This window comes from Heptranchias perlo, chromosome 23 (genome assembly GCF_035084215.1).
Source record: "Heptranchias perlo isolate sHepPer1 chromosome 23, sHepPer1.hap1, whole genome shotgun sequence".
NCBI lineage: Eukaryota > Metazoa > Chordata > Chondrichthyes > Hexanchiformes > Hexanchidae > Heptranchias > Heptranchias perlo.
The window spans coordinates 41482713-41509345 of record NC_090347.1 but is presented as its reverse complement, the minus strand read 5'-3'; the positions used below and the strand labels follow the sequence as shown (position 1 = coordinate 41509345).

At 49.0% G+C, this 26633-nt stretch overlaps 1 protein-coding gene across 1 annotated transcript; it reads left to right on the top strand.

Annotated features, from left to right (window-relative positions):
• Positions 1-219: 219 nt before the first annotated feature.
• On the top strand, positions 220-25977 carry LOC137341266 (E3 ubiquitin-protein ligase TRIM65-like). Its single transcript, XM_068004370.1, has 6 exons — positions 220-885; positions 6478-6573; positions 9633-9866; positions 21251-21431; positions 23930-24022; positions 25451-25977. Exons 1-6 carry the CDS (start codon positions 355-357, stop codon positions 25969-25971), a joined length of 1656 nt encoding a protein of 551 aa, XP_067860471.1. The 5' UTR covers positions 220-354; the 3' UTR covers positions 25972-25977.
• The last annotated feature ends 656 nt before the right edge of the window (positions 25978-26633 follow it).

Below are 26633 nucleotides of genomic sequence, written 5' to 3'. Positions count from 1 at the left end.
CTGACATGGACCACAACCTTTGGCTGTTCACCCTCCCCCCAGAATGTTCTACAGCTGCTCAGTGACATCCATGACCCTGGCACCAGGGAGGCGACATACCATCCTGGAATCACGTCTGCAGAAACGCCTGTCTGCTCCCCTAACTATGGAATCCCCTATCACTATTGCTCTCCTGACCTTTCTCCTCCCTCCACCCCCTGTACAGCTTGGCCAGCTATGGTCTTGGCTCTGGCTGCACTCTGCAGAGGAACCCTCTCCCCTCACCAGTCCTGGTGTAATCACATACTGCAACAAAAAAAAAATACATAGCAAGATTAAAATGTTCCACCGAAGCAAATCTACACCGAGGCAGGAATGACTGCAACCCCAGCAGTGAGAGAGAGGGAGCGTGCAGTGTGTTGGTTGCAGGAAGTCTGGGCTTTGCTTTCGGTTTCACTGGCCCGGGAGCTGGTCGCAGGGACCATGGCCGGTCTGCAGCGCCAGGACCTGGAGGACAAGCTGAGCTGCGCCATCTGCCTGGACTGCTTCACCGACCCGGTCACCACCCCCTGCGGCCACAACTTCTGCCTGCGGTGCCTGCGGGACCACTTCGACAGCCAGAGCCCGTCGGGAGCCTTCGACTGCCCGACCTGCCGGGCCGGCTTCGAGCGGCGTCCCGAGCCCCTCTGCAAGAACCTGGTGCTGGACGACATGGTGAAGATGATGAGACTGAGAGGGCCCGAGCCCCCGCCGCTGGAGGGCGAGGAGTCGGGCTGCCCGGCTCACCGCAAGCCGCTCGACCTGTACTGCAGGAAGGACGGCCTGTGCATCTGCTCCGTCTGCGCTACCAAGGGACACAAGGGGCACGACCTGGTCACCGTGGAGGAAGAGAGGCTCCAGCGAGAGGTCACTTTCTGTGTGCTTCCCCTCTCACAGGGGGCTTGGTGCATCTTCGCACTCTTCCCTTGGAGATTAGTGTCAAGTAGTGGGAGGACGAGCAGTGCCAGCCTAGATTTTAACCTAACCCGTGGGACTTGAACTCACAATCCTCGGACTCAGAGGCAAGGGTGCCAGCCACTACTTGACGGGAGCCTTCGACTGCCCGACCTGCCGGGCCGGCTTCGAGCGGCGTCCCTTGTTGTGGTTGGCACCCTTGCCTCTGAGTCCGAGGATTGTGAGTTCAAGTCCCACGGGTTAGGTTAAAATCTAGGCTGGCGCTTCAGTGCTGCGTTGAGACTCTTGATGTCTTTCGGATGAGACCTTAAACTGTCTGTCCTCCCGGGCGGAGGTTAAAGATCCCACAGCGACTATTTTGAAGAAGAGCAGGGGAGCTCTCACAATCCTGGCCAATATTTAGCCCTCAAGCAAAAGCAGTGAAACAGATGATCTAGTCATTATTTCACTGCTGTTTGTGGGATCTTGCTGCGTGCAAATTGGCTGCCACATTCCCTACATTACAACAGCGACTACACTTCAAAACTACTTCAGTTTGAGGTCGTGAAAGATGCTATATAAATGCAAGTTCTTTCTTTTCAACCTGACAGGCTGCGACATGAGTGCTCCTTCCATGGCGATGACCGTCCTTATACCAGCCGATAGTCTCATGCAGAAGAGGGTTTTGTGGGCTCCCACAAGCCATACGATGAAGGGGGGAGGGGGGCACTCACACCCACACCCAGCCCCAGCAGAACCAAGTATTCCGCTGGATGACATCCCAAAATTCAGAGCCAGAGCTCCGGTCTCCACTCGCTGGGACTGTCTGAAGTGGGATTTGAACCTTGCACTTTACGACACAGAGGCAGGAATGCTGTCACTAAGCCAAAGGCTTGCTCCCATTATGGAGTAGTATTGGTACCGTTTAAATCTCACCATAAAGTTGAATTCAATAGATGCAGTAATTTGTGGGCTGGCACCAGAAAGAACGACCCCGAATCTTGCCGAATTGTCGTTAAAACCCAACTGGGATGGGAGCCTTATACCCTCTACTCGGTCTGGTCTACATTGAACTCCAGTGGTTGACTCCTTAGGGCAGTTTTGGAAGGGCAATAAATGCAGCCTTGCTAGCGTCACCCATATCTCAAGATCAAATACACAAAATACTGTGATGCCATGACTGCAACTGCACCAAAGCATGGCATCACGTTGCAAAAATGTTTATTGCTCCCCCCATAATTTCCATCTTTGAAGGCTCTGCCCTGCTCTTGCAGCTGTGTTTTTGATATGGCCAGTGGTGACCACCAAGATGTTGATGCCATGGTGGTGCTGATGAAGGTTATGGGGAGGTGGTTGGATCTTTTGTTGGAATTGGCCATTGCCTGGCACTTTTGTGACGTTAATGTTACCTGGCACTTGTCAGCCCAGGATATTATCCAGTCCTGCAGTCATTTGGCATAGCCTGCTTCATTATCGGAGGAGTTCTCAATGGAGCTGAACGCTGTAGAATCGTAAAAGCCCCAATCCTGACCTTGTGATGGAAGGCAGGTCATTGATGAAGCAGCTGATGTTGGTCAGGCCGGGGACACTTCCCTGAGGAGCTCCTGCCGCAATGTCCTGGGGCATGGGTGATTGGCCTCCAACAACCACGACCAGTTTCTTATGTGTCTGTTATAACTCCAGCCACTATGGGACTTTTCCTTTGACTCCCATTGACCTCAGTTTTGCTAGGGGTCTTTGGTGCCGTACTCAGTAAATGGCAGGCGATCAGTAGCAGGGCAGAGGAAATGCTATAAGGACACTCTCAAAGCCTCCCTAAAAAATTGCAACATCCCCACCGACACGTGGGAATCGCTTGTCCTAGAACGCCCAAACTGGAGAAGAAGCATCCGCGAAGGAGCCAATCACCTCGAGCGTCACCGGGTGGAGCACGTGGAGGCCAAGCGTAAGCAGCAGAAAGAGCGCGCAGAATCCAGAGCGTCTCACCCACCCGCCTTATTAAACACTACCTGCCCCACCTTTGGCAGAGTCTGTGGCCCAGGATTATTCAGCCACCGCAGAACCCACCCTCCCCGAGTGGAAGCAAGTCATCCTCGACCCTGAGGGACTGCCAAAGAAGAAGAAGAAGAACTCAGTAAATGCTACTTTGATGTCGAGGGCAGCTACTCTCACCCCTCCCCTGGCATTCGCTCTTGCATCCATGTCAGCTAGCACAGCTTCAGTAGATGCCTTGAGGGGGTCAGCCTGAACATGACATTTTCACAGGGCTTCCAAGACTTCAGTGGGTTTATTTGCTTTGTAATGACGCCAACCTGTAGTGCCTCTGAGCCTGTGCCGTGCAGCAGTGGGCTGCAAGAAGTGGTCGCAGATGCTGCTGTGCCTCATGGTAGTGACAGTTTGCCTATGTCTTTAAGGCCTTCCCTCCGACGCCAGTGCCTTGGGGGGTACTCCAGACCTGGGCCCAGCTCTCCTTCACACTGCAAGAGAATGCCAACTGGAAACGGGACCCTGAGGGATAGCAGCTTCACTGAGATAAGAGCGGTTTCAGGCCTACAGGAATCTTCCCCGCCATCCACCACTTAACTTCAACAACAACAACTTGGATTAATAAAGTGCCTTTAATATAGTAAAACATCTCAAGGCAGTTCACAAAGGTGGAAAAATGGACACCGAGCAAAAGAAGGAGATATTAGGAGGGGTGACCAAAAGCTTGGTCAAAGAGGTGTGTTTTAAGAAGGGCCTTAATTTAGCAGAAGAAAGAGGAGAGGCAGGGGATTCCAAAACATGGGGCCTAGATGGCTCAAGGCATGGTCACTAATGTTGATGGGGGGGGGTGGGGGAAGGTGCTGGTGAGGGAAAGGGAGGGAGAGAGAGGAGAGGGGAGTGGGGTGTTCACAAGAGGCCGGAGCCAGAGGGCTAGAGAGTGCCAGGGACCTTCTGTGGCGTTGCTCATGTGAGCCCTCTCTTCACCCGATCTTTATGTCTTTCTCAGTCTGTCACTGTGATCTTTCTGCGTCTCGGTCCCTTTCTTCCCCAACCTTCTTCACTCTCATTGATCTCTGTCTTCTGTGATGCTTCTTTCTTCCCCAGTCTCTCACTCCCTGTCCCTTAATTTCTTTCTCTGTCTTCCTGATCTTTCTCTCTGTCTCTCCCTCTTTCTCTGTCTGGAGCTCTGCTCAAGAACCCTCCTGGGATCAGCAGCCTCCGAGTAGGACAGGGAGGTGTTAAGCCTGAAATCTCACATTAAGCTGGGGATTCCTATTCGAGTGCCTCCTACTGAAGTTACTGGGAATTGCAGCAGGTATCTGACAACTACCCGTGGACATTTTAATATGAAAATCGCCGTAGGAAACGTTTGGATAGTGACCCATGCACAAATGTACACACAAGGGAGGACTATATGTCCAAGTGCAAGCTGGCTTGTGCCACAGCTCATACATGATGAAGAGTAGGGGGTCCTCTCCAACAATGCAATGGTTTATGATGCTTGCAGTTAACGCAGTCCTTTTTTTAACATTAATTAAGAAGGAATTTGCATTTATAGCACATCTTTCATGACCTCATGACGTCCCAAAGAGCTTGACAGCCAATGATATACTTTTGAAGTCACTGTTGTAATGTGGGGAAACGCGGCTGCCAATTTCAAGAGCAGGTCAGAGGCTGGGTATTCTGTAGCGAGTGACTCACCTGATTCCCCAAAGCCTTTCCACCATCTACAAGGCACAAGTCAGGAGTGTGATGGAATACTCTCCACTTGCCTGGATGACTGCAGCTCCAACAACACTCAAGAATCTCGACACCATCCAGGACAAAGCAGCCCGCTTGATTGGCACCCCATCCACCACTCTAAACAATCTGGCCAATTACCACCCTTTCAGTCTACTCTCAATCATCAGCAAAGTGATGGAAGGTGTCGTCGACAGTGCTATCAAGCGGCACTTACTCACCAATAACCTGCTCACCGATGCTCAGTTTGAGTTCCGCCAGGACCACTCGGCTCCAGACCTCATTACAGCCTTGGTCCAAACATGGACAAAAGAGCTGAATTCCAGAGATGAGGTGAGAGTGATTGCCCTTGACATCAAGGCTGCATTTGACCGAGTGTGGCACCAAGGAGCCCTAGTAAAATTGAAGTCAATGGGATTCAGGGGGAAAACTCTCCACTGGCTGGAGTCATACCTAGGAAGATGGTAGTGGTTGTTGGAGGCCAATCATCTCAGCCCCAGGACATTGCTGCAGGAGTTCCTCAGGGCAGTGTCCTAGGCCCAAACATCTTCAGCTGCTTCATCAATGACCTTCCCTCCATCATAAGGTCAGAAATGGGGATGTTGGCTGATGATTGCACAGTGTTCAGTTCCATTTGCAATCCCTCAGATAATGAAGCAGTCCGTGCCTGCATGCAGCAAGACCTGGACAACATCCAGGCTTGGGCTGATAAGTGGCAAGTAACATTCGCGCCAGACAAGTGCCAGGCAATGACCATCTCCAACAAGAGAGAATCTAACCACCTCCCCTTGACATTCAACTGCATTACCATCGCCGAATCCCCCACCATCAACATCCCGGGGGTCACCATTGACCAGAAACTTAACTGGACCAGCCACATAAATACTGTGGCTACAAGAGCAGGTCAGAGGCTGGGTATTCTGCGGCGAGTGACCCACCTCCTGACTCCCCAAAGCCTTTCCACCATCTACAAGGCACAAGTGAGGAGTGTGATGGAATACTCTCCACTTGCCTGGATGAGTGCAGCTCCAACAACACTCAAGAAGCTCGACACCATCCAGGACAAAGCAGCCCGCTTGATTGGCACCCCATCCACCACCCTAAACATTCACTCCCTTCACCACCGGCGCACTGTGGCTGCAGTGTATACCATCCACAGGATGCACTGCAGCAACTCGCCAAGGCTTCTTCAACAGCACCTCCCAAACCCGTGACCTCTACCACCTAGAAGGACAAGGGCGGCAGGCACATGGGAACAACACCACCTGCACGTTCCCCTCCAAGTCACACACCATCCCGACTTGGAAATATACCGTCGTTCCTTCATCGTTACTGGGTCAAAATCCTGGAACTCCCTACCTAACAGCCCAGTGGGAGAACCGTCACCACACGGACTGCAGCGGTTCAAGAAGGCGGCTCACCACCACCTTCTCAAGGGAAATTAGGGATGGGCAATAAATGCTGGCCTCGCCAGCGATGCCCACATCCAACGAACAAATAATGAAATAAATTTGCACACAGCAAGGTCTCACAAACAGCAATGACATAATGACCAGATATTTTGTTTTAGGTGTTGGTTGAGGGATAAAAATTGGCCAGGGATGAAAAAGCAGGAGAACTCTGAGAGGGCAGATGGGGCCTCGGTGTAACATCTCATCTGAAAGATGGCACCTCTGACATTGTAGCTCTCCCTCAGTACTGCACTAAAGTGTCAGCCTGTATTTTGTGCTCAAATTTCTGGTTTTGAACCCACAACCTCCTGACTCGGAGGTAAGAATGCAACCACTGAAAAAAGGCTATAGTTAATTAACACCTCTACTTTTCATTAAAATATTTTAGAAGGAGCTTGTGGCAAAACATGAAGAGATGGATCGACAAGTAAAGAAGACAGAAGAGCTGATCGACACACTCAAACAGCAGAACATATCTATTAAGGTAATGATTGCTCTGATTTTTCCAAAGCTTTCCTTAGAGTAAAGCATCGTTTTACTGATGGAAACAGAAAATGCTGGAAATACACTGCAGGTCTGAAAAGGGGAAAGACAATAGTGACGTTAAAGGTGAAGGCCCTTCCTAGCACTGTGGGAGAACCTTCACCACACGGACTGCAGCGGTTCGAGAAGGCGGCTCACCACCACCTTCTCAAGGGCAATTAGGGATGGGCAATAAATGCCGGCCTCGCCAGCGACGCCCACATCCCATGAACGAATAAAAAAAAAGAATGGGGACTGGTTATAACAAAATGATGGGCAGGAGGAGGGAACAACAGGTAAAAGGCAGGAATGCCGACCTCTGGCACAGACAGGGATCGATGGATTTAATACACTGCAAAAAGCTGGAAAGAGATGTAAGAAAGAAAGAACTTGCATTTATATAGCGCCTTTCACACCTCAGGCTGTCCCAAAGCACTTTACAGCCAATGAAGTGCTTTTGAAGTGTGGTCACTGTTGTAATGTAGGAAACACGGCAACCAATTTGCGCACAGCAAGATCCCACAAACAGCAATGGGATATTGACCAGATAATCTGATTTTCTTTTTAAGTGATGATTGGTTGAGGGATAACTAGTGACCAGGACACTAGGGAAAACTCCCCTGCTCTTCTTCGAAAAGTGGCATGGGCTCTTTTATGTAAATAACAAAAACAGAAAATGCTGGAAAAGCTCAGCAAGTGAGGCAGCATCTATGGAGAAAGAAACTGAGTTAACATTTCAGTTCAAAGACCCTTTGTTAGAACTGGTCATCGGCCTGAAACGTTAACTCTGTTTCTTTCTCCACAGATGCTGAGCTTTTCCAGCATTTTCTGTTTTTATTTCCAGCATCCGTAGCATTTTCCTTCTGATGGGATCTTTTACGTCCACCTGAGAGGGCAGACAGGGTCTCGGTTTAATCTCTCATCCAAAAGACGACACCTCCAACAGTGGAGCACTCCCTCAGTGTTGCACTGAGGTATCAGCCTAGATTACATGCTTATGTCTCTAGAGCGGGATTCGAACCCACAAACTTTTGACTCAGAGGCACGAGTGCTACTCCTGAGCTACAGCTGACACTCACATATAAAGTGCTGGATGAGAAACAATCTCAGTCAGGTAGCGGAAAGGTATTAGAAAGACGAAAGGGGACTGACATTGGCTACTGATGGACCTGCTGTGCCTTCCTGTAATTTCTGTTTTCACTTCATATTCTTTCATCTGTATTGGTTCAAATCCGAGATCCCCTGAAGGTCCATTGGGTTTGTTCGGAGCAGCTGAGCCGTACAGATGAGGAGGGTCGTGGGTACGATCCATGATCCGTGCTGAGTTAGCTAATCTCAGCTAAAATGATGGTAGGGATAATTGGACTCTACCATCATTCTAGCATGATGGTAGAGTCCAATGGTTTTGGGGCGTGGGGGTGGGGCGCGAGGAACAGACAGACAATCAGGTTAAAGTCGGGGCTTTAATCCAGGCCAACACTCTGAGTGCTGCACTGTCGGAGGTGCGGTCTTTTTGGATGAGACGTTGGACCGACGGCCCTTCTGCCCTTTCAGGTGGACGTAAAAGATCCCCAGGCACAATTTGAGAAACAGCAGGCCAACCAATATGACTTAAAATGGAATAGCTGAGCAGCCATCTTGTGGATGTTTGTGGGATCTTGCATTGCATAAGATGGCTGCCTATACAGGAGCGGTTGCTGCTTGTCAAAGTAACTCGGTGTAGGTGAGCCTTGATAAGACACCGCCCCAACATAAGTTAATTTATTCTTACTCTATGATTACCGTGTGACTCACCTTGGGCAGCTGTCAGCTTTCTTTCTCCTTGGGGGAAGCGCTCTGCTCAGGAATCGGGCGTGACATGCATCCCTGTGTTTGCTCTGCTTATCTCAGAGGGAAGCAGAAACAATGTTATCACTGTGGGGTCAGCATCACCCCCGTGACTGTGCTAAATAGGGAGGCCGCAGCCACCTTTAGTGAGCTGGCTCGTTCTAAGCAGGGCAAGTAATAGTATCTGCTCGATATGTGCTGCTCACTTTGGTACATTAGTCACCCATACCGTGCACCAGCTGCTCTCACCGTCCCATTTTATAGGGGGCATTTTAACCCTCATGCCTGTCGAGAATGGTTCAAGAGGGTTAGGATGGTAGGAGGGTTTGTGCTGTGTTCTAGATTCCTTTTTGGGCCCCCCCCCCCAATCTTAACTAGCTTGAGGTCAGGTGCATACCGGCCGCCTGTCCCAGAGAAGCGGGGGCCTAATTTAAATGGCATAGTCAGGTCCCATTTTGGGGGGGAGGGGAGAATGCTCAGAGGAAAATTGGGTGGGGCCAATCGCACGCTGATTACAGAACCTGCCTGATCCTCCTTTCCATCAATTTACTAGGAGGTTAAATCGGTCGGGATCCAGCGGGATCTGTTACGGGTTCGCGATTCTCCCAGCCTGATTTTCCATTCTGCACACCACCTAGGGGCCGCCTTATGTCTGGGAGGCACAGACCCCAGCCCCCCCCCCGATTCTATGAAAGAAAGACTTGCATTTATATAGAGCCTTTCATGACCTTGGTTTGTTCCAAAGCGCTTTACAGCCAATGAAGGACTTTTGAAGTGCAGTCACTGTTGTAATGTAGGAAACGTGGCAGCCAATTTGCACACAGCAAGATCCCACAAAACAGCAATGTGATAATGACCAGATAATCTTTTTTAGTTGTTGTTATTGAGGGATAAATATTGACCAGTACACCGGGGGAGCTCTCCCCTGAAATAGAGCCTTGGGATCTTTTCCATCCACCCGAGATGGGAGCTTGGTTTAACGCCTCATTTGAAACACGGCACCTCCGACAGTGCCTCAGTACTGCACTGGAGTGTCAGCCTAGAAGTTGTGCTCAAGTCTCTGGACTTGAACCCACAACCTTCGGACTCAAGAGGCGAGAGTGCGACGACTGAGCCACGGCAGACACCAATGAAGGGAAGGGGTTGGAAATACCAGTCGGTACCACTGTTGAGGTTTGTTTGCCGTGTTTTCAGGACACCGCCTCCCGGGCGAAAACAAACTACTCCAACAAGTTTGTCATGCTGGCGAAGGAGCTGGAGGAGGTGCAGGCCAAAGTGTTCAAGTACATAACGAGCGAGGAGTGCTGCGCACTGGAGCGGGTCGACAGCGCCATGGGGAAACTGGAACAGAAGTGTGCTGAGCTGAGAGAGGTCAGGCTGAAGCTGGAGACCACACTGAAGAGCAACAACTCCGTGCAGATTTTACAGGTACGGGTGGCCCGCCGGCGCCATTTTGAATTTAACAAGGCTGGCGTTGCCACTGACCCTTTTCCTTTTGTTATCAGGGCAAAATTTATTTCCCCTCCCCTTAACTAGACCCCTCTGCAACTTTAAAAAAAAAATTCTTCTTGGGATGTGGGCGTCGCTGGCAATTTATTGCCCATCCCTCGTTACCCTTGGCGGTGGTGGGCCTTGATCTTGGACCACTGCAGTCCGTGTGGTGAAGGTGCTCCCACAGTGCTGTTAGGGAGGGAGGTCAAGGATTTTGACCCAGTGACGATGAAGGAACGACGATATACGTCTAAATCAGGATGGTGTGTGACTTGGAGGGGAATTTGGAGGTGATGGTGTTCCCATGCACCTGCTGTTCTTGTCCTTCTTGGTGGTGGGGGGGGTCACGGGTTTGGGAGGTGCTGTCGAAGAAGCCTTGGTGACTTGCTGCAGTGTATCCTGTGGATGGTACACACTGCAGCCACTGTGCACTGGTTGTGGAGGGAGTGAATGTTTAGGGTGGTGGATGGGGTGCCGATCAAGCGGGCTGCTTTGTCCTGGATGGTGTCGAGCTTCTTGTGTGTTGTTGGAGCTGCACTCATCCAGGCAAGTGGAGAGTATTCCATCACACTCCTGACTTGTGCCTTGTAGGTAGCAGAGAGGCTTTGGGGAGTCAGGAGGTGAGTCACTCGCCACAGAATACTCAGCCTCTGATCTGCTTCAGTAGCCACGGCATTTATGTAACTGGTCCAGTTGAGTTTCTAGTCAATGGTGAGCCACCAGGATGTTGATGGTGGGGGAATTCAGTTATGGTGATGCCATTGAATGTCAAGGGGAATTCCAACTCTGATCTGCAGCCTGTGCTTCAGGGAGGGGACAATGGGTTGTCTCCATCTCCCCTGCCCCTTGTGTGTTGGGAGTGTATGTGGCCTCTGCAAGTCAACTGCCCCACGTCTGGCAAGACTGTCGGGCAGTATGCGTGGGGGAGGTCACAAGCAGTAGTTGCCTCTCTGACTCGTGCCACAGCTCGGCGACAGTTTTCCCATTTACAAAAATTACAAAGACTGCTGTACGACACAGCCCACCCTACAGGAAGGAGAAAGTACCCATAGTTGGACAGGGAGATCCAGATCTCCCCACTCCTGCTGATGTTGGTGCTGTTGAGCTGAAAGAGGCGAGTTCGACTGTGTGACATGGGCTTAAACCAAATTCTTCCAGCGCCATTCACAGCATTCCAGTAGGAACAAAGGAGGAGTCCAGAACACTGAGCTCAGTATTATTGATCAAATGGAGAGAGACAGGAAAGGTGAAGTGAGAGAGAGCCAGAGATAGAAAGACAGAGATAGAAAGAGCGAGACAGAGAGGGAGAGAAAGAAAGAGGGAACCAGATATAGAAAGGGGGAGACGGGGAGGGAGAGAAAGAGAAAGCCAGAGATTGAAAGAGCAAGACAGGGAGGGAAAAAGAGAGAGAGAGAGAGCCAGAGATAGAAAGAGCAAGACAGGGAGGGAGAGAGATAGAGACAGGGAGGGAGAGAAAGAGAGAGAGAGAGCCAGAGATAGAAAGTGAGAGACAGGGAGGGAGAAAGAGAGAGAGAGAGATAGAAAGAGCAAGACAGGGAGGGAGAGAGATAGAGACAGGGAGGGAGAGAAAGAGAGAGAGAGAGCCAGAGATAGAAAGTGAGAGACAGGGAGGGTGTGAAGGAAAGCAAGACAGAGAGAGAGAGAGAGAGCCAGGGAGGGAGAGAGAGAAAGGGAGAGAAAGACTGGGAGGGAGAGACTTAGAGACAGGGCGGGAGAGAAAGATAGAGAGAGCCAGAGATAGAAAGGTAGAGACAGGGAGGATGAGAAAGAGAGAGCTAGAGATAGAAAGAGCAAGATATGGAGAGAGAGAAATAGAGAGACAGAAATAGATAGGGGGAGACAGGGCCAAAGTCATTGCATCCAGCACCAGAATCAGGGCAACCGCAGTGCCAGACAGTGTAAACGGGACATCTTACAGCTTAACAATGGAGCAGACCTTCACGGGACGGGATTTAATATCGGGAATTTGGGTGTGGAGGTTAGCGCAGTCAGTTTGCTGCTCGCACTGAATTTCCCTCCATTAAATTAATGGGCACGTTGACCTCTGACCCTGGACACGCGCTCCCATCGCACAAAGCTCTCTGACAGTAGCGCTGGTTAATCAAATTTATGCCATACATTTTAATACCAAGAAGGACCATTCAGGTGCGGAGGGAGTATTATTAAAAGTGCGCGTTACACACTTTAAAACTCTTAATCTCGTTCCATCTCCCTGTTAGAGGTTTAACTATCTGAAATGCTCATCGTTAGCGAGTGCTAGAGTTTTGAATTGAAATGCTCCAATCTTGATACGATTATGATTTACTTGCAGTCAGTTTAAGATGTTGAAGTTAGGTGCAGTTTGCTGTTAGGAGACACTGTCCCTTCTATATTCCAGCCACGCTGTGCTTAAAACTCTTTCACTGAAAGGTTTATCATTGACAGTGGTGTAAATCAGTAAATCAGTAAAAGGCAAGTTGCATTGCATCGGTTCAGTGTTTGTGCTGCTGAACCAACACATCCCAACAGTGAGCGAGGATCTGCTGTGTAAAAGCTGTTCTTAAAGGGGAGGTTCCCCTGGGTGCCAGTAAAGGCGGCACATGTGGATTTATGTGGGGAAATTGGCGTGTTGGCTGCGTGTTGTCAATGATTTGGCAATCTGTTAACTCAGAAAGGTGAGTGAAAAAGAAGAATGCAGAGGGAAGGAGAGGGTAACAGAGAGCACAGCACTGACTCACACAAGGGGCTGATTTTAACAGGACAAAGCAGCCCGCTTGATTGGCACCCCATCCACCACCCTAAACATTCACTCCCTTCGCCACCGGCGCACTGTGGCTGCAGTGTGTGCCATCCACAGGATGCACTGCAGCAACTTGCCAAGGCTTCTTCAACAGCACCTCCCAAACCCGCGACCTCTACCACCCAGAAGGACAAGAGCAGCAGGCGCATGGGAACAACACCACCTGCACGTTCCCCTCCAAGTCACACACCATCCCGACTTGGAAATATATCGCCGTTCCTTCATCGTCACTGGGTCAAAATCCTGAGAACTCCCTTCCTAACAGCACTGTGGGAGAACCTTCACCACACGGACTGCAGCGGTTCAAGAAGGCGGCTCACCACCACCTTCTCGAGGGCAATTAGGGACGGGCAATAAATGCCGGCCTCGCCAGCGACGCCCACATCCCATGAACGAATAATAAAAAAAAAACTGGCTGCGCGGTGTCAACGGGACGGTATCGCCCTGAAAATGGCGCCGCGTCACTTCTCACCCCGAATTTGTTGGTGCTGCAGTTGCTGCCATCTTGGTGGGGGCCTTGAGATGGGTGGCCAGAGAGCCTGCCTGTTTCAGATGGGAGGCCACTTTCAACATGTAAAGTCGGGTCCTGTGAGGTACCCGGGACCCCGATTGCAAATTTAAGTTACAAATGGGCCGCATGTGTGCTGAGCACATTCCGCACGTTTGTACCAGGGTTGAGCAGCCTAACCCGATGTCTGCTCAAAAAACAAGCCTGAAACCATTTTCATCTTTTATTTTTGTGGGGCCAGTAGGAGCACGAGTACTCCGGCCCACTCCTAGTCTGTGCACAGCCCCCTCCCCCCCCACCCCCGGGACCGCCTAAATCTTCCCACCGACCCCCGTCCAGCCCGGACTGTCCAGGCTAGGTCCTGTGCGGAGCCAGCAGATTACTCACCCTCTCCAACCATCCAATTGTCTTGGTTTGGCTCACACAGCTCACCGGATCCTTGCAAATAAGGTCCGGGCCTCACGGCAGCGACTACAGGCGAGCAACAGGTGCACCCCTCCCGCCATCCGCCCATTTTGTGGCAGATATTAAAATCAGCACCACTGTACGTGCATGGGGCAGAAAGACAAATGAGGGAGGGGTCGGGGGTGGGGTGCGGTATCTGGGACAGAGATTGGCTGGTAATCCAGGGGTTGACATAAAGGGGCACGCTCTCGATTTTCCGAATTGTGACAGCAGCAGGCAACGTTCCCAGTCCCAGCTCGTACTTGGAAAATTACTCCCCGGTGTGTCTAATCAGGCTGAAGGATTGTAAATCAGGGATTGTAAATCAGGGATTGCAATCCAGAAATTGCGATCCAGAGGTTGTAGTACAGTTGGGGGAGTGTTTCCAACTGAGTGCTTCTGTCCTGATTTGATTGTTTAACACAAATTGAGAAATGAGGCTCCTCAGAAATTGCACAGAGGAATTAAACTGATTAATGGGAGAGATGATATTTCAATCGTAGAACCTAGAAATAACTGTATGCGATATTAACCTATTGACATTTAACATGGGGTTTTTCTGCCTCTTGTTTTAACATAGCAGGTGAGTGTGACAGGACGACACCTTCCATCAGTCGACAACACCTTCCATCACTTTGCTGATGATTGAGAGTAGACTGATGGGGCGGTAATTGGCGGATTGGATTTGTCCTGCTTTTTGTGGACAGGACATACCTGGGCAATTTTCCACATTGTCGGGTGGATGCCAGTGTTGTAGCTGTACTGGAACAGCTTGGCTAGAGGCGCAGCTAGTTCTGGAGCACAAGTCTTCAGCACTACAGCCGGGATGTTGTTGGGGCCCATAGCCTTTGCTGCATCCAGTGCACTCAGCTGTTTCTTGATATCACGTGGAGTGAATCGAATTGGCTGAAGACTGGCTTCTGTGATGGTGGGGATATTGGGAGGAGGCCGAGATGGATCATCCACTCGGCACTTCTGGCTGAAGATGGTTGCAAACGCTTCAGCCTTGACTTTTGCACTCGTGCTGGACTCTGCCATCATTGAGGATGGGGATGTTTGTAGAGCCTCCTCCTCCCGTTAGTTGTTTAATTGTCCACCACCATTCACGACTGGATGTGGCAGGACTGCAGAGCTTTGATCTGATCCGTTGGTTGTGGAATCGCTTAGCTCTGTCTATAGCATGCATGTATTCCTGAGTTGTAGCTTCACCAGGTTGGCACCTCATTTTTAGGTACGCCTGGTGCTGCTCCTGGCATGCTCTTCTACACTCCTCATTGAACCAGGGTTGATCCCCTGGCTATAACTTGAGTATTGTGTCCAGTTCTGGGCACCGCACTTTAGGAAAGATGTGAAGGCCTTAGAGAGGGTGCAGAAGAGATTTACTGGAATGATTCCAGGGATGAGGGACTTTAATTATGTGGATAGACTGGAGAAGCTGGGGTTGTTCTCCTTGGAACAGAGAAGGTTACGAGGAGATTTGAGAGAGGTATTCAGAATCATGACTGGTCTAGACAGAGTAGATAGAGAGAAACTGTTCCCATTGGCAGAAGGGTCAAGAACCAGAGGACATAGATTTAAGGTGTTTGGCCAAAGATCCAAAGGTGACATGAGGAAAAACTTTTTTACACAGCGAGTGGTTAGGATCTGGAATGCACTGCCAGTGGGGGTGGTGGAGGCAGATTCAATCATGGCCTTCAAAAGGGAACTGGATAAGTACATGAACAGAAAAAAATTGCAAGGCTACAGGGAGAGGGTGTGGGACTGGCTGGATTGCTCTTGCATAGAGCCGGCATGGACTCGATGGGCTGAATGGCCTCCTTCCGTGCTGTAACCTTTCTATGATTCTATGACGGCAGTAATTGTCTGGTTGCTGATATTGCACACTATTTTAAGCTCACTATCTGATTATTATAGGTCAACCAATAAAAAATCACTAAAGTCATTCACCTGGCTGGACTGACTATCAAAAATTTCTAAAAGTCATCAATGCCATAATTTGACTAATTATGTGCTGTTTACATCATTTTGTTATTTGCATCAATCGTGTTCAGTTTATTTGTCTAGCTGAATAACTTTAAGCAGTTTAAAATCATAAGAATGACTTGAGTTTACATAATGCCTCATCACATCTCTCAGAAATGTCCCACACACATTGAATCACTCTGAAGTGTAGTCACTGTTGTAATGTGGGAAACACAGCAGCCAATTTGCACACAGCAAGATCCCACAAACAGCAATTGGATAAATCATAGAATCATAGAATGGTTACAGCACGGAAGGAGGCCATTCGGCCCATCAAGTGCGTGCCGGCTCTCTTCAAGAGCAATCCAGCTGGTCCCACTCCCCCGCCCTTTCCCCGTAGCCCTCCAAATTTTTTCCCTTCAAATACTTACCCAATTCCCTTTTGAAGGCCACGATTGAATCTGCCTCCACCACCCCCTCGGGCAGTGCATTCCAGATCCTAACCCCTCGCTGTGTAAAAAAGCTTTTCCTCCTGTCGCCTTTGGTTCTTTTGCCAATCACCTTAAATCTATGTCCTCTGGTTCTTGCCCCTTCCGCCAATGGGAATAGTTTCTCCATTCATGATTTTGACTATCTCTATCAAATCTCTTCGCAACCTTCTCTGCTCTAAGGAGAACAAACCCAGCTTCTCCAGTCTATCCACGTAACTGAAGTTCTTCATCTCTGGAATCATTCTAGTAAATCTCTTCTGCACCCTTTCTAAGGCCTTCACATCTTTCCTAAAGTGCGGTGCCCAGAACTGGATACAATATTCCAGTTGTGGCCGGACCAGTGTTTTATAAAGGTTCATCGTGACTTCCTTGCTTTTGTACTCTGGTGCCTCTATTTATAAAGCCCAGGATCCCGTGTGCTTTTTTAATGACCAGTTAATCTGTTTTACTATATATTTCTGTATTACTCAAATATCTGTGGTACGCATATCTGTGTGCCTGACTGTGTTCTGTTTATTGCGTATTACCTTCTGATATTTGGTGGAACACCCCAGGGTCATTCCTAGCCTATTGGCCTATGTTTAGGCCTGTGTTCTCTGGACCGGTTGGTCAGTTTTTGCTACTTTTCTAGGTCGTCCTTAGATGCAGTTGAAGGGAAAAGACTTTGGACTTTCCTGTGTGAATCGCAGCCACTAACATTAGAGCAAATTGTAGGCTTAATAAAACTATAACACCCAGGGCAAGCAGCAACAGGCCAAGAACTGGCTGCCTGAATCATCCCCAGTGACGTTTGAAATCTGCACTTACCAAAACTCGTGCATCTGGGTTTGGAAATCCGTGGGATTGTGAAATTGGATTCAGCATTTATTAGTCCCATTGCCTTGCTCTTTCCCCTTGGCCCTGTAAATTTTTTCCCTTTAAGTATTTGTCTAATTCCCTTTTGACAATTACTATTGAATCTGCTTCCACCACCCTTTCAGGCAGTGCATTCCAGATCATAACAACTCGCTGCGTAAAAAATGTTTCCTCATGTTGCCTCTCGCTCTTTTGCTGATTACCTTAAATCTGTGTCCTCTGGTTACCGACCCATCTGCCACTGGAAACAGTTTCTCTTTATTTACTCTAACAAAATCGTTCATGATTTTGAACGCCTCTATCAAATCTCCCCTTAACCTTCTTTGTTCTACGGAGAACAGCCCCAGCTTCCATGAGGTGCTGTGGGCCATCAGCCGCAGCAGAATTGTATTCCACCACAATTTGTAACCTCATGGCCCAGCATATTCCTCACTCTACCATTACCAACAAGCCAGGGGATCAATCCTGGTTCAATGAGGAGTGTAGAAGAGCATGCCAGGAGCAGCACCAGGCGTATCTAAAAATGAGGTGCCAACCTGGTGAAGCTACAACACAGGACTACATGCATGCTAAACAGCGGAAGCAGCATGATATAGACAGAGCTAAGCGATCCCACAACCAACGGATCAGATCAAAGCTCTGCAGTCCTGTCACATCCAGTTGTGAATGGGGGGAGGAGGCTCCGTGAACATCCCCATCCTCAATGATAGCAGAGTCCAGCATGTGAGTGCAAAAGACAAGGCTGAAGCGTTTGCAACCATCTTCAGCCAGAAGTGCCGAGTGGATGATCCATCTCGGCCTCCTCCCGATATCCCCACCATCACAGAAGCCAGTCTTCAGCCAATTCGATTCACTCCACGTGATATCAATAAACGGCTGAGTGCACTGGATACAGCAAAGACTATGGGCCCCGACAACATCCCGGCTGTAGTGCTGAAGACTTGTGCTCCAGAACTAGCTGCGCCTCTAGCCAAGCTGTTCCAGTACAGCAACAACACTGGCATCTACCCGACAAAGTGGAAAATTGCCCAGGTATGTCCTGTCCACAAAAAGCAGGACAAATCCAATCCGGCCAATTACCGCCCCATCAGTCTACTCTCAATCATCAGCAAGGTGATGGAAGGTGTTGTCGACAGTGCTATCAAGCGGCACTTACTCACCAATAACCTGCTCACCGATGCTCAGTTTGGGTTCTGCCAGGACCACTCGGCTCCAGACCTCATTACAGCCTTGGTCCAATCATGGACAAAAGAGCTGAATTCCAGAGGTGAGGTGAGAGTGACTGCCCTTGACATCGAGGCAGCATTTGACCAAGTGTGGGATCAAGGAGCCCTAGTAAAATTGAAGTCAGTGGGAATCGGGGGAAAACTCTCCAGTGGCTGAAGTCATACCTAGCACAAAGGAAGATGGTAATGGTTGTTGGAGACCAATCATCTCAGCACCAGGATATCACTGCAGGAGTTCCTCAGGGCAGTATCCTACGCCTAACCATCTTCAGCTGCTTCATCAATGACCTTCCCTCCATCATAAGGTCAGAGGTGGCGATGTTCGCTGATGATTGCACAGTGTTCAGTTCCATTTGCAACTCCACAGATAATGAAGCAGTCCGTGCCCACATGCAGCAAGACCTGGACAATAACTAGGCTTGGGCTCATAAGTGGCAAGTAACATTTGTGCCAGACAAGTGCCAGGCAATGACCATCTCCAACAAGAGAGAGTCTAACCACCTCCCCTTGACATTCAACAGCAATACCATTGCCGAATCCCCCACCATCAACATTCTGGAGGTCACCATTGACCAGAAACTTAACTGGACCTGCCACATAAATACTGTGGCTACAAGAGCAGGTCAGAGGCTGGGTATTCTGCGGCGAGTGACTCACCCCCTGACTCCACAAAGCCTTTCCACCATCTACAAGGCACAAGTGAGGAGTGTGATGGAATACTCTCCACTTGCCTGGATGAGTGCAGCTCCAACAACACTCAAGAAGCTCGACACCATCCAGGACAAAGCAGCCAGCTTGATTGGCACCCCATCCACCACCCTAAACATTCACTCCCTTCACCACCAGCGCACAGTGGCTGCAGTGTGTACCATCCACAGGATGCACTGCAGCAACTCGCCAAGGCTTCTTCAACAGCACCTCCCAAACCCGCGACCTCTACCATCTAGAAGGACAAGGGCAGCAGGCACGTGGGAACACCACCTACATGTTCCCCTCCAAGTCACACACCATCCCGACTTGAAAATTTATCGCCGTTCCTTCATCATTGTTGGGTCAAAATCCTGGAACTCCCGACCTAACAGCACTGTGGGAGAACCTTCACCACACGGACTGCAGCAGTTCAAGAAGGCGGCTCACCACCACCTTCTCAAGGGCAATTAGGGATGGGCAATAAATGCCGGCCTTGCCAGTGACACCCACATCCCATGAATGAATTAAAAAAAAGCTTCTCCAGTCTCTCCGCATAACTGAAGTCCCTCATCCCTGGTACCATTCTAGTAAATCTCTTCTGCACCCTCTCTAAGGCCTTGACATCCTTCCTAAAGTGTGGTGCCCAGAATTGAACACAATACTCCAGTTGAGGCCTAACCAGTGTTTTATAAAGATTTAGCAAAACTTCCTTGCTTTTGTACTCTATACCTCTATTAATAAAGCCCAGGATCCCATATGCTTTTTTAACAGCCTTCTCAACTTGTCCCTCCAGGTCTGCTCTGTTTCTGCACCCCCTTTAGAATTGTATCATTTAGTTTATATTGCCTCTTCTCATCATATCAAAATGCATCATTTCACAATTCTTTATATCCACATGAGGCCTCAGTTTAATGTCTCATCTGAAAGCTGGATCCTCCAGTAGTGCAGCACTCCCTCTGAAGTGCCAGCCTAGATTTGTGCTCAAGTCTCTGGAGTGGAGTTTGAACCCACAACCTTTATGATTCAGAGAGCAAGAATGCTACCCATTGAGTCAACACTGGTCACAGACATGCTGGGTTCCCAGCTCCGAGCTAAAATCACACCCAAATTGTCAGTTCCATATAACAGGCCAACCCACGCTGTTGTGTGTAGATTGGAATGTATAGCATGCAATGGGCATGGTCCCCCAGAGCAGAAAGAGATTGTGAAAGAATATTCGGCAGCTGAAAAACATTCAACACTCTTGTCAGTGAGATTAACATGCCAAACTAAAGCTGAACGTGGAGCGTTCCTAGTGGCTCATTTGGTAAATTCACTGCCCGTACTGGAGCATTCAATCAAACTGCTCATGTGGATGTTAAAGATCCCATGCCATTAATTAGGAAGGGAAAGGAAGGGCGTTTCCCCGGTTTTCTAGCCGTCCTTTGTCCATCAACCAATGCATCAATAACACACTAACTGGTCATTCATCTCATTTGCTGTTTGTGGGATCTTGCTGTTTGCAAATCAGCTGCTGCGTTTGCCAGCATAACAACAATGACTGACCGTCAGAGGTATTGGTTGTAAAGGGCTTTGGGACATCCTGGGAATCTGAAAAGGAGCTATATCAATGCAAGTTCTTACTTTATTCGAACGGGTAGATGCACAGAATATCTTTGTGTACCAGTGAGAGTGATTCCAGCATTTCTTGCAGTCCTGCTCTTGGAATCTGAAGTCACAACAAAAAAAAATCCCATAATTTTAGACCAGGCCAACTGGCCTAGTTTCTCATTTTACTCAGAGCATATGAATATAATCTAGTTTAAACCATGCCTGGGTGGGATATCTACAGTAACTCATTATGTGCCATCCGCTCCCTGTTGGCCGTGGCTCAGTGGTCGCACTCTTGCCTCTGAGTTAGAGGTTGTGGGTTCAAGTCCCACTCCATAGATTGAGCACAAAATCTAGGCTGATACTTCAGTGCAGTGCTGAGGGAGTGCTGCACTGTTGGAGGTGCTGTCTTTCAAATGAATTGTTAAACCGAGGCCCTATCTGCCCTCTTTGGTGGACATAAAAACTCCCACGGCACCATTTCGAAGAAGAGCAGGAGAATTTCTCCCGGTGTTCTGGCCAATATTTATCCTTCAACCAGCACCACCTAAAATAGATGATCTGTTCATTTATTTCATTGCTGTTTGTGGGACCTTGCTGTGCGCAAATTGGCTGCTACATTATAACAGTGACTACACTTCAAAAGCACTTCATTGTCTGTAAAGTGCTTTGGGACGTCCTACGGTTTTGAAAGGAGCTATAGAAATGCAAGTTCTTTCCTTTCTTTGCTCTATCTGTGATATCCTGCCTCTCAGTTTCCTCAGGAGGTTTACACTCTGAAAAACAGCCACCAGGACATTGTGTTGCCTGCCTCAGACCTGGCAATAGAGAACAAGCTGGGAGGAGTAAAAAAGGCCTTGGAGACGATTTCCATACTCATCGCCGAGAACCTACAGGGCTTCTTCAGGCCAGCACCGCGGTCGCTGGGAATTCCAGGTGGGAGAGAAATTTTTTCTCTGGATTTTTACCTTTCCTCCCCATTACATCCTCTCCTCACATACACTCTGTCAGTTGGAAAAGATGGAAGTAGGAATTTTACCTCAGGTTCTGGAGCTCAAACTGATATGTGTTCAAAATTCTAGTGACGCAATGGGGGTAATTTTAACCCCTAAGGACGGGTGGGTGGAAGTTTAAAGTACCAGCTTTTTGGAGTGGGACCGCATCCCGGCTCCGACATGCCCACTTCCGGGTTTAACCCAGGCGTGTATGGATGTGCACACAACAGAAACCCGGAAGGCCCATCCCCACATAAAGCCAGCAGGCCGATACTTAATGGGGCACTGTAACTCATTGTGATGGTTGAGACACTTAATTTTTTGTGCATTAGAAATGTCAAACAAATTTAACCTTACCTGTTCAGGTTTCCCATCACTTCCGATTCACGTCGGGTGAAAGCAGATGGGAAGGGCCAGATCCATGAGCCGAGTGCTTTTATTGCACTGCTTGTGAGCCCAGAGGAGCAGGAGTGCTTCATCCAGGCCCGACAAGCTCACCGTGGCGTGATCAGACCCCCGGTATCGGCTGATCCTCCACCCCCCCCACCCCCCTCACCCAAATGCTGGATCCCTTCCCAACCGAGGTGGACACCCCGATCTCCTCCACGGTCCACCCGATGGCGCCCAGCTCGCCCCACCCCTCCGATTTCTTCCATGTCCTACATTCTCTCTCCCTCCCTCCCCCCCCCCCCCCCTCCCCGTGATCTCCGACAGGCAGCCAGCCTGTCAATCTGGATGCCTGGTGAGTGGGAAACTCAGAAGCACAAATTTAATTGAGTTGCGATCGCAGATTGCGACGCACTCATTTGGCTTCCAGGATCTCCACGCAAATATCTACGGACGACTGGGTTCCCTGTTCCGAGCTGAAACCATGCTCAATCTGTTCCATACAACAGGCCAACCTAGACAACGAGCAAAAGCTGACCAACAACTTAAAAAAAAAACCATCACAACAACTTTCATTTATATAGCGCCTTTAATATAGGAAAACGTCGCAAGGAGCTTCACAAGGAGCGTAATCAGACACAAAATGGACACTGAGCCACAGAACGAGATGTTAGGAGGGGTGAATGAAAGCTTGGTCCAAGAGGTAGGTTGTCAGAGGGATTTTCAAGGTGGAGAGAAAGGCGGAGAGGGAATTCCAGAACTTGTGGCCTAGACGGCTGAAGGCACAGCTGCCATTGGCAGTGTCTTTTGAGGTGGGTTTATGGGCCATGCACCCTGGAAAATGTTGAATTTTTGCATTAAAAATGATACATTCTGGTAAATTTTAAGCATTTTTTTTCTCCTCAATTAATAGATTATTTATCTCCCCACCCTTTCACAGGGACACTGTAGCCCATCCAACTCCCCACCCTTCTACTGAGACACTACCCCATCCAACTCCCCACCCTTTCACAGGGACACTGTAGCCCATCCAACTCCCCACCCTTCTACTGAGACACTACCCCATCTAACTCCCCACCCTTTCACACACACACTGTACCCCATCCAACTCCCCACCCTCTCACACACACACTGTACCCCATCCCACTCTCCACCCTTTCACACACACACTGTACCCCATCCAACTCCCCACCCTTTCACACACACACTGTACCCCATCCAACTCTCTACCCTTTTCACAGGGACCCTGTACCCTATCCAGCTCCCCACCTTTTCACACAGGTACTGTCCTTCCCCAGCTTTCGCTGATTATAGACGCACTCTTCCCCCACTCCTCCCCTAACCCCAAAGCACTGCTCTGATTTCTACTCTCTTGCATTTCCATTTTCATTTCCCCCTTCTGCTCACTGCTCAACACCACTCCTGCCTGATTGCTGCTGCCTAAATTAATTCGAGAAACTATATACTGTAGGCTGGAATTCCCGTCTGGAGTATGCACAGACTGGAACCTGTCCACTAACAATAGAAACGGGACTGAAGGGAAAGGGGTCTGGTCCCTACAAATGCTGACACAGAACCAGGCTTCCAAAATGCTGATTGGCAGCGTGATGGTTGGCATTTAGTGTCCTGTTCCTGTGAGTGATCTAACAAGGCCTAATGTATGTTAAGGCCTAACGTGGCAGGCATATGCTGTAGCAGACAAGGCTACTACAGAAGGCCTATCTTATAGCATGGCTTACATCAGCAAACTGATGGTACAGCAGGCTGATTAAAGGAACAGTTACTACAGCAAGGCCTAATACAGCAGACTGTTTGGGCAGCGTCTCTGTGGAGTAGAGGCTGTTGGTGAATCCCAAGTTCCTATTAAAGGTCAGAAGCTGGCAGGAAATGACTGGCTTTCTTGATGGACACATGCTGGATGCAAGACATAGGCAGATAGATACTTGGATTTATTTTACACTGCTGCTTTATATCCTCAGGTTTTCACAGCAGGGCTGGTAAGTCTGTCTGTAAAAGTCACCCTTTTCATTGTAACTAATCTGTTTGGTACAGAGACCATTGGGACTGACCGATGTGTTCCTGTGAAACCTCTAGAGCCTCGGCCACCCCCTTCAATTTTGCACATCAGGGGTCCGTTCCTACAGAGTGAGTGTAATTATTCTGTTACACACTTATTAAGTATTCCTGTGTGATTATTGTGTTCAGCTAATGTCAAATTCGTAACTCCGTAAAGCTTCAGTCAGTGTATCTGTTACAGATCTGTAAAAAGTTCTCATTTAATCAGCAGGGTAAGGGTCACTCACCGTGTAACTGTACAGAGTCACTGTTTATTCAGGGTAAGGGTTACTCACTGTGTAACTGTACAGAGTTACTGTTTATTCAGGGTAAGGGTTACTCACTGTGTAACTGTACAGAGTTACTGTTTATTCAGGGTAAGGATCACTCACTGTGTAACTGTACAGAGTTACTGTTTATTCAGGGTACGGGTCACTCACTGTGTAACTGTACAGAGTTACTGTTTATTCAGGGTAAGGGTCACTCACTGTGTAACTGTACAGAGTCACTGTTTATTCAGGGTAAGGGTTACTCACCGTGTAACTGTACAGAGTTACTGTTTATTCAGGGTAAGGGTTACTCACTGTGTAACTGTACAGAGTTACTGTTTATTCAGGGTAAGGATCACTCACTGTGTAACTGTACAGAGTCACTGTTTATTCAGGGTAAGGATCACTCACTGTGTAACTGTAGAGTTACTGTTTATTCAGGGTACGGGTCACTCACTGTGTAACTGTACAGAGTTACTGTTTATTCAGGGTAAGGGTCACTCACTGTGTAACTATACAGAGTTACTGTTTATTCAGGGTAAGGATCACTCACTGTGTAACTGTAGAGTTACTGTTTATTCAGGGTACGGGTCACTCACTGTGTAACTGTACAGAGTTACTGTTTATTCAGGGTAAGGGTCACTCACCGTGTAACTGTACAGAGTTACTGTTTATTCAGGGTAAGGGTCACTCACTGTGTAACTGTACAGAGTTACTGTTTATTCAGGGTAAGGATCAGACATTGTGTAACTGTAGAGTTACTGTTTATTCAGGGTACGGGTCACTCACTGTGTAACTGTACAGAGTTACTGTTTATTCAGGGTAAGGATCACTCACTGTGTAACTGTAGAGTTACTGTTTATTCAGGGTACGGGTCACTCACTGTGTAACTGTACAGAGTTACTGTTTATTCAGGGTACGGGTCACTCACTGTGTAACTGTACAGAGTTACTGTTTATTCAGGGTAAGGGTCACTCACTGTGTAACTGTACAGAGTTACTGTTTATTCAGGGTAAGGGTCACTCACTGTGTAACTGTACAGAGTTACTGTTTATTCAGGGTAAGGGTCACTCACCGTGTAACTGTACAGAGTTACTGTTTATTCAGGGTAAGGGTTACTCACTCTAACTGTGCAGAGTTACTGTTTATTCAGCAGGGTCAGGATTGTGCACCGTACAGTTGTCTGTATTGTTTTAAATGACTTTCGCTGAGGTTGAATAAACTCTCGATTGCCCGGCTGTCTCTGCAGGTTACCGTCAGCTGAGGTTCAATCCCAACACCGCGCACCGATTCCTTACCCTGTCCAAAGACAACCGCAGGGTCTCACACAAAGCGACCCAGCGATACCCGACGCACCCAGAGCGGTTTGAGAAGGTGTGGCAGGTCCTGTGCTGTGAGGGCTTCGACGCAGGCCGGCACTACTGGGAGGTCCAGATCAGCGACCAGTGGGCCTACGTCGGAGTCACGTACAAAAAGATCGACAGACGGGACAGCTGCTCCCTGATTGGCAGGAACAATGTCTCCTGGTCCCTGCAGCTCTTCAGCAACAGCTACTCGGCCTGGCACGACAGCCGGGAAGTGAAACTGCAGCCGGCAAAGTACCAGCGAGTCGGGATGCACCTGGACTGCACCGCGGGGACCCTGGCTTTCTACGGCATTGACAGCACCATGACTTTGATCCACACCTTTCATTCGGTCTTTACCGAGCCACTCTATCCCGCTATTTGGGTGGGGGAGAACATTGTTGCAACGCTTTGCCAGTTTCAGTAATGGGGGGGGGGGGGGTTAAGGGGAGATTTAATAGAGGTGTTCAAAATTATATGGGGTTCCGATAGAGTAAATAAGGAGAAACTGTTTCCACTGGCAGGAGGGTCAGTAACCAGAGGACACAGATTTAAGATAATTGGCAAAAGAACCAGAGGGGAGATGAGATTTTTTTTTTTACACAGCGAGTTATTATGATCTGGAATGCGCTGCCTGAAAGGGCGGTGGAAGCAGATTCAATAATAACTTTCAAAAGAGAATCGGATAAATACTTGAAGAGAAAAAATGTGCAGGGCTGCGGGGGAAGAGCAGCAGGGAGTGGGACTAATTGGCAGAACTTTCACAGAGTCGGCACTGGCACGATGGGCCGAATGGCCTCCTCCTGTGCTGTATAATTCTATGTAACCACCCCAGTAGTTTGTGATGCAGTTCATTAGGTCTTGCCCATGTGCTTCCCCTTAATGATTGTATATGGTGTGTGAATCTAACTGTGTGCTCCTTCGTGTTTCATCCCTCAGTGGGAGGAGGACGGGAGCTGGGGTTGCTGCTGGGTGTTGGTGTCTGCCTCTGGGGATGAAATTAGCCCAGTACCTCCTCATGTAGGTATCATAGTAGATACAGCACAGGAGGAGGCCATTCAGCCCATCGTGCCTGTGCCGGCTCTTTGA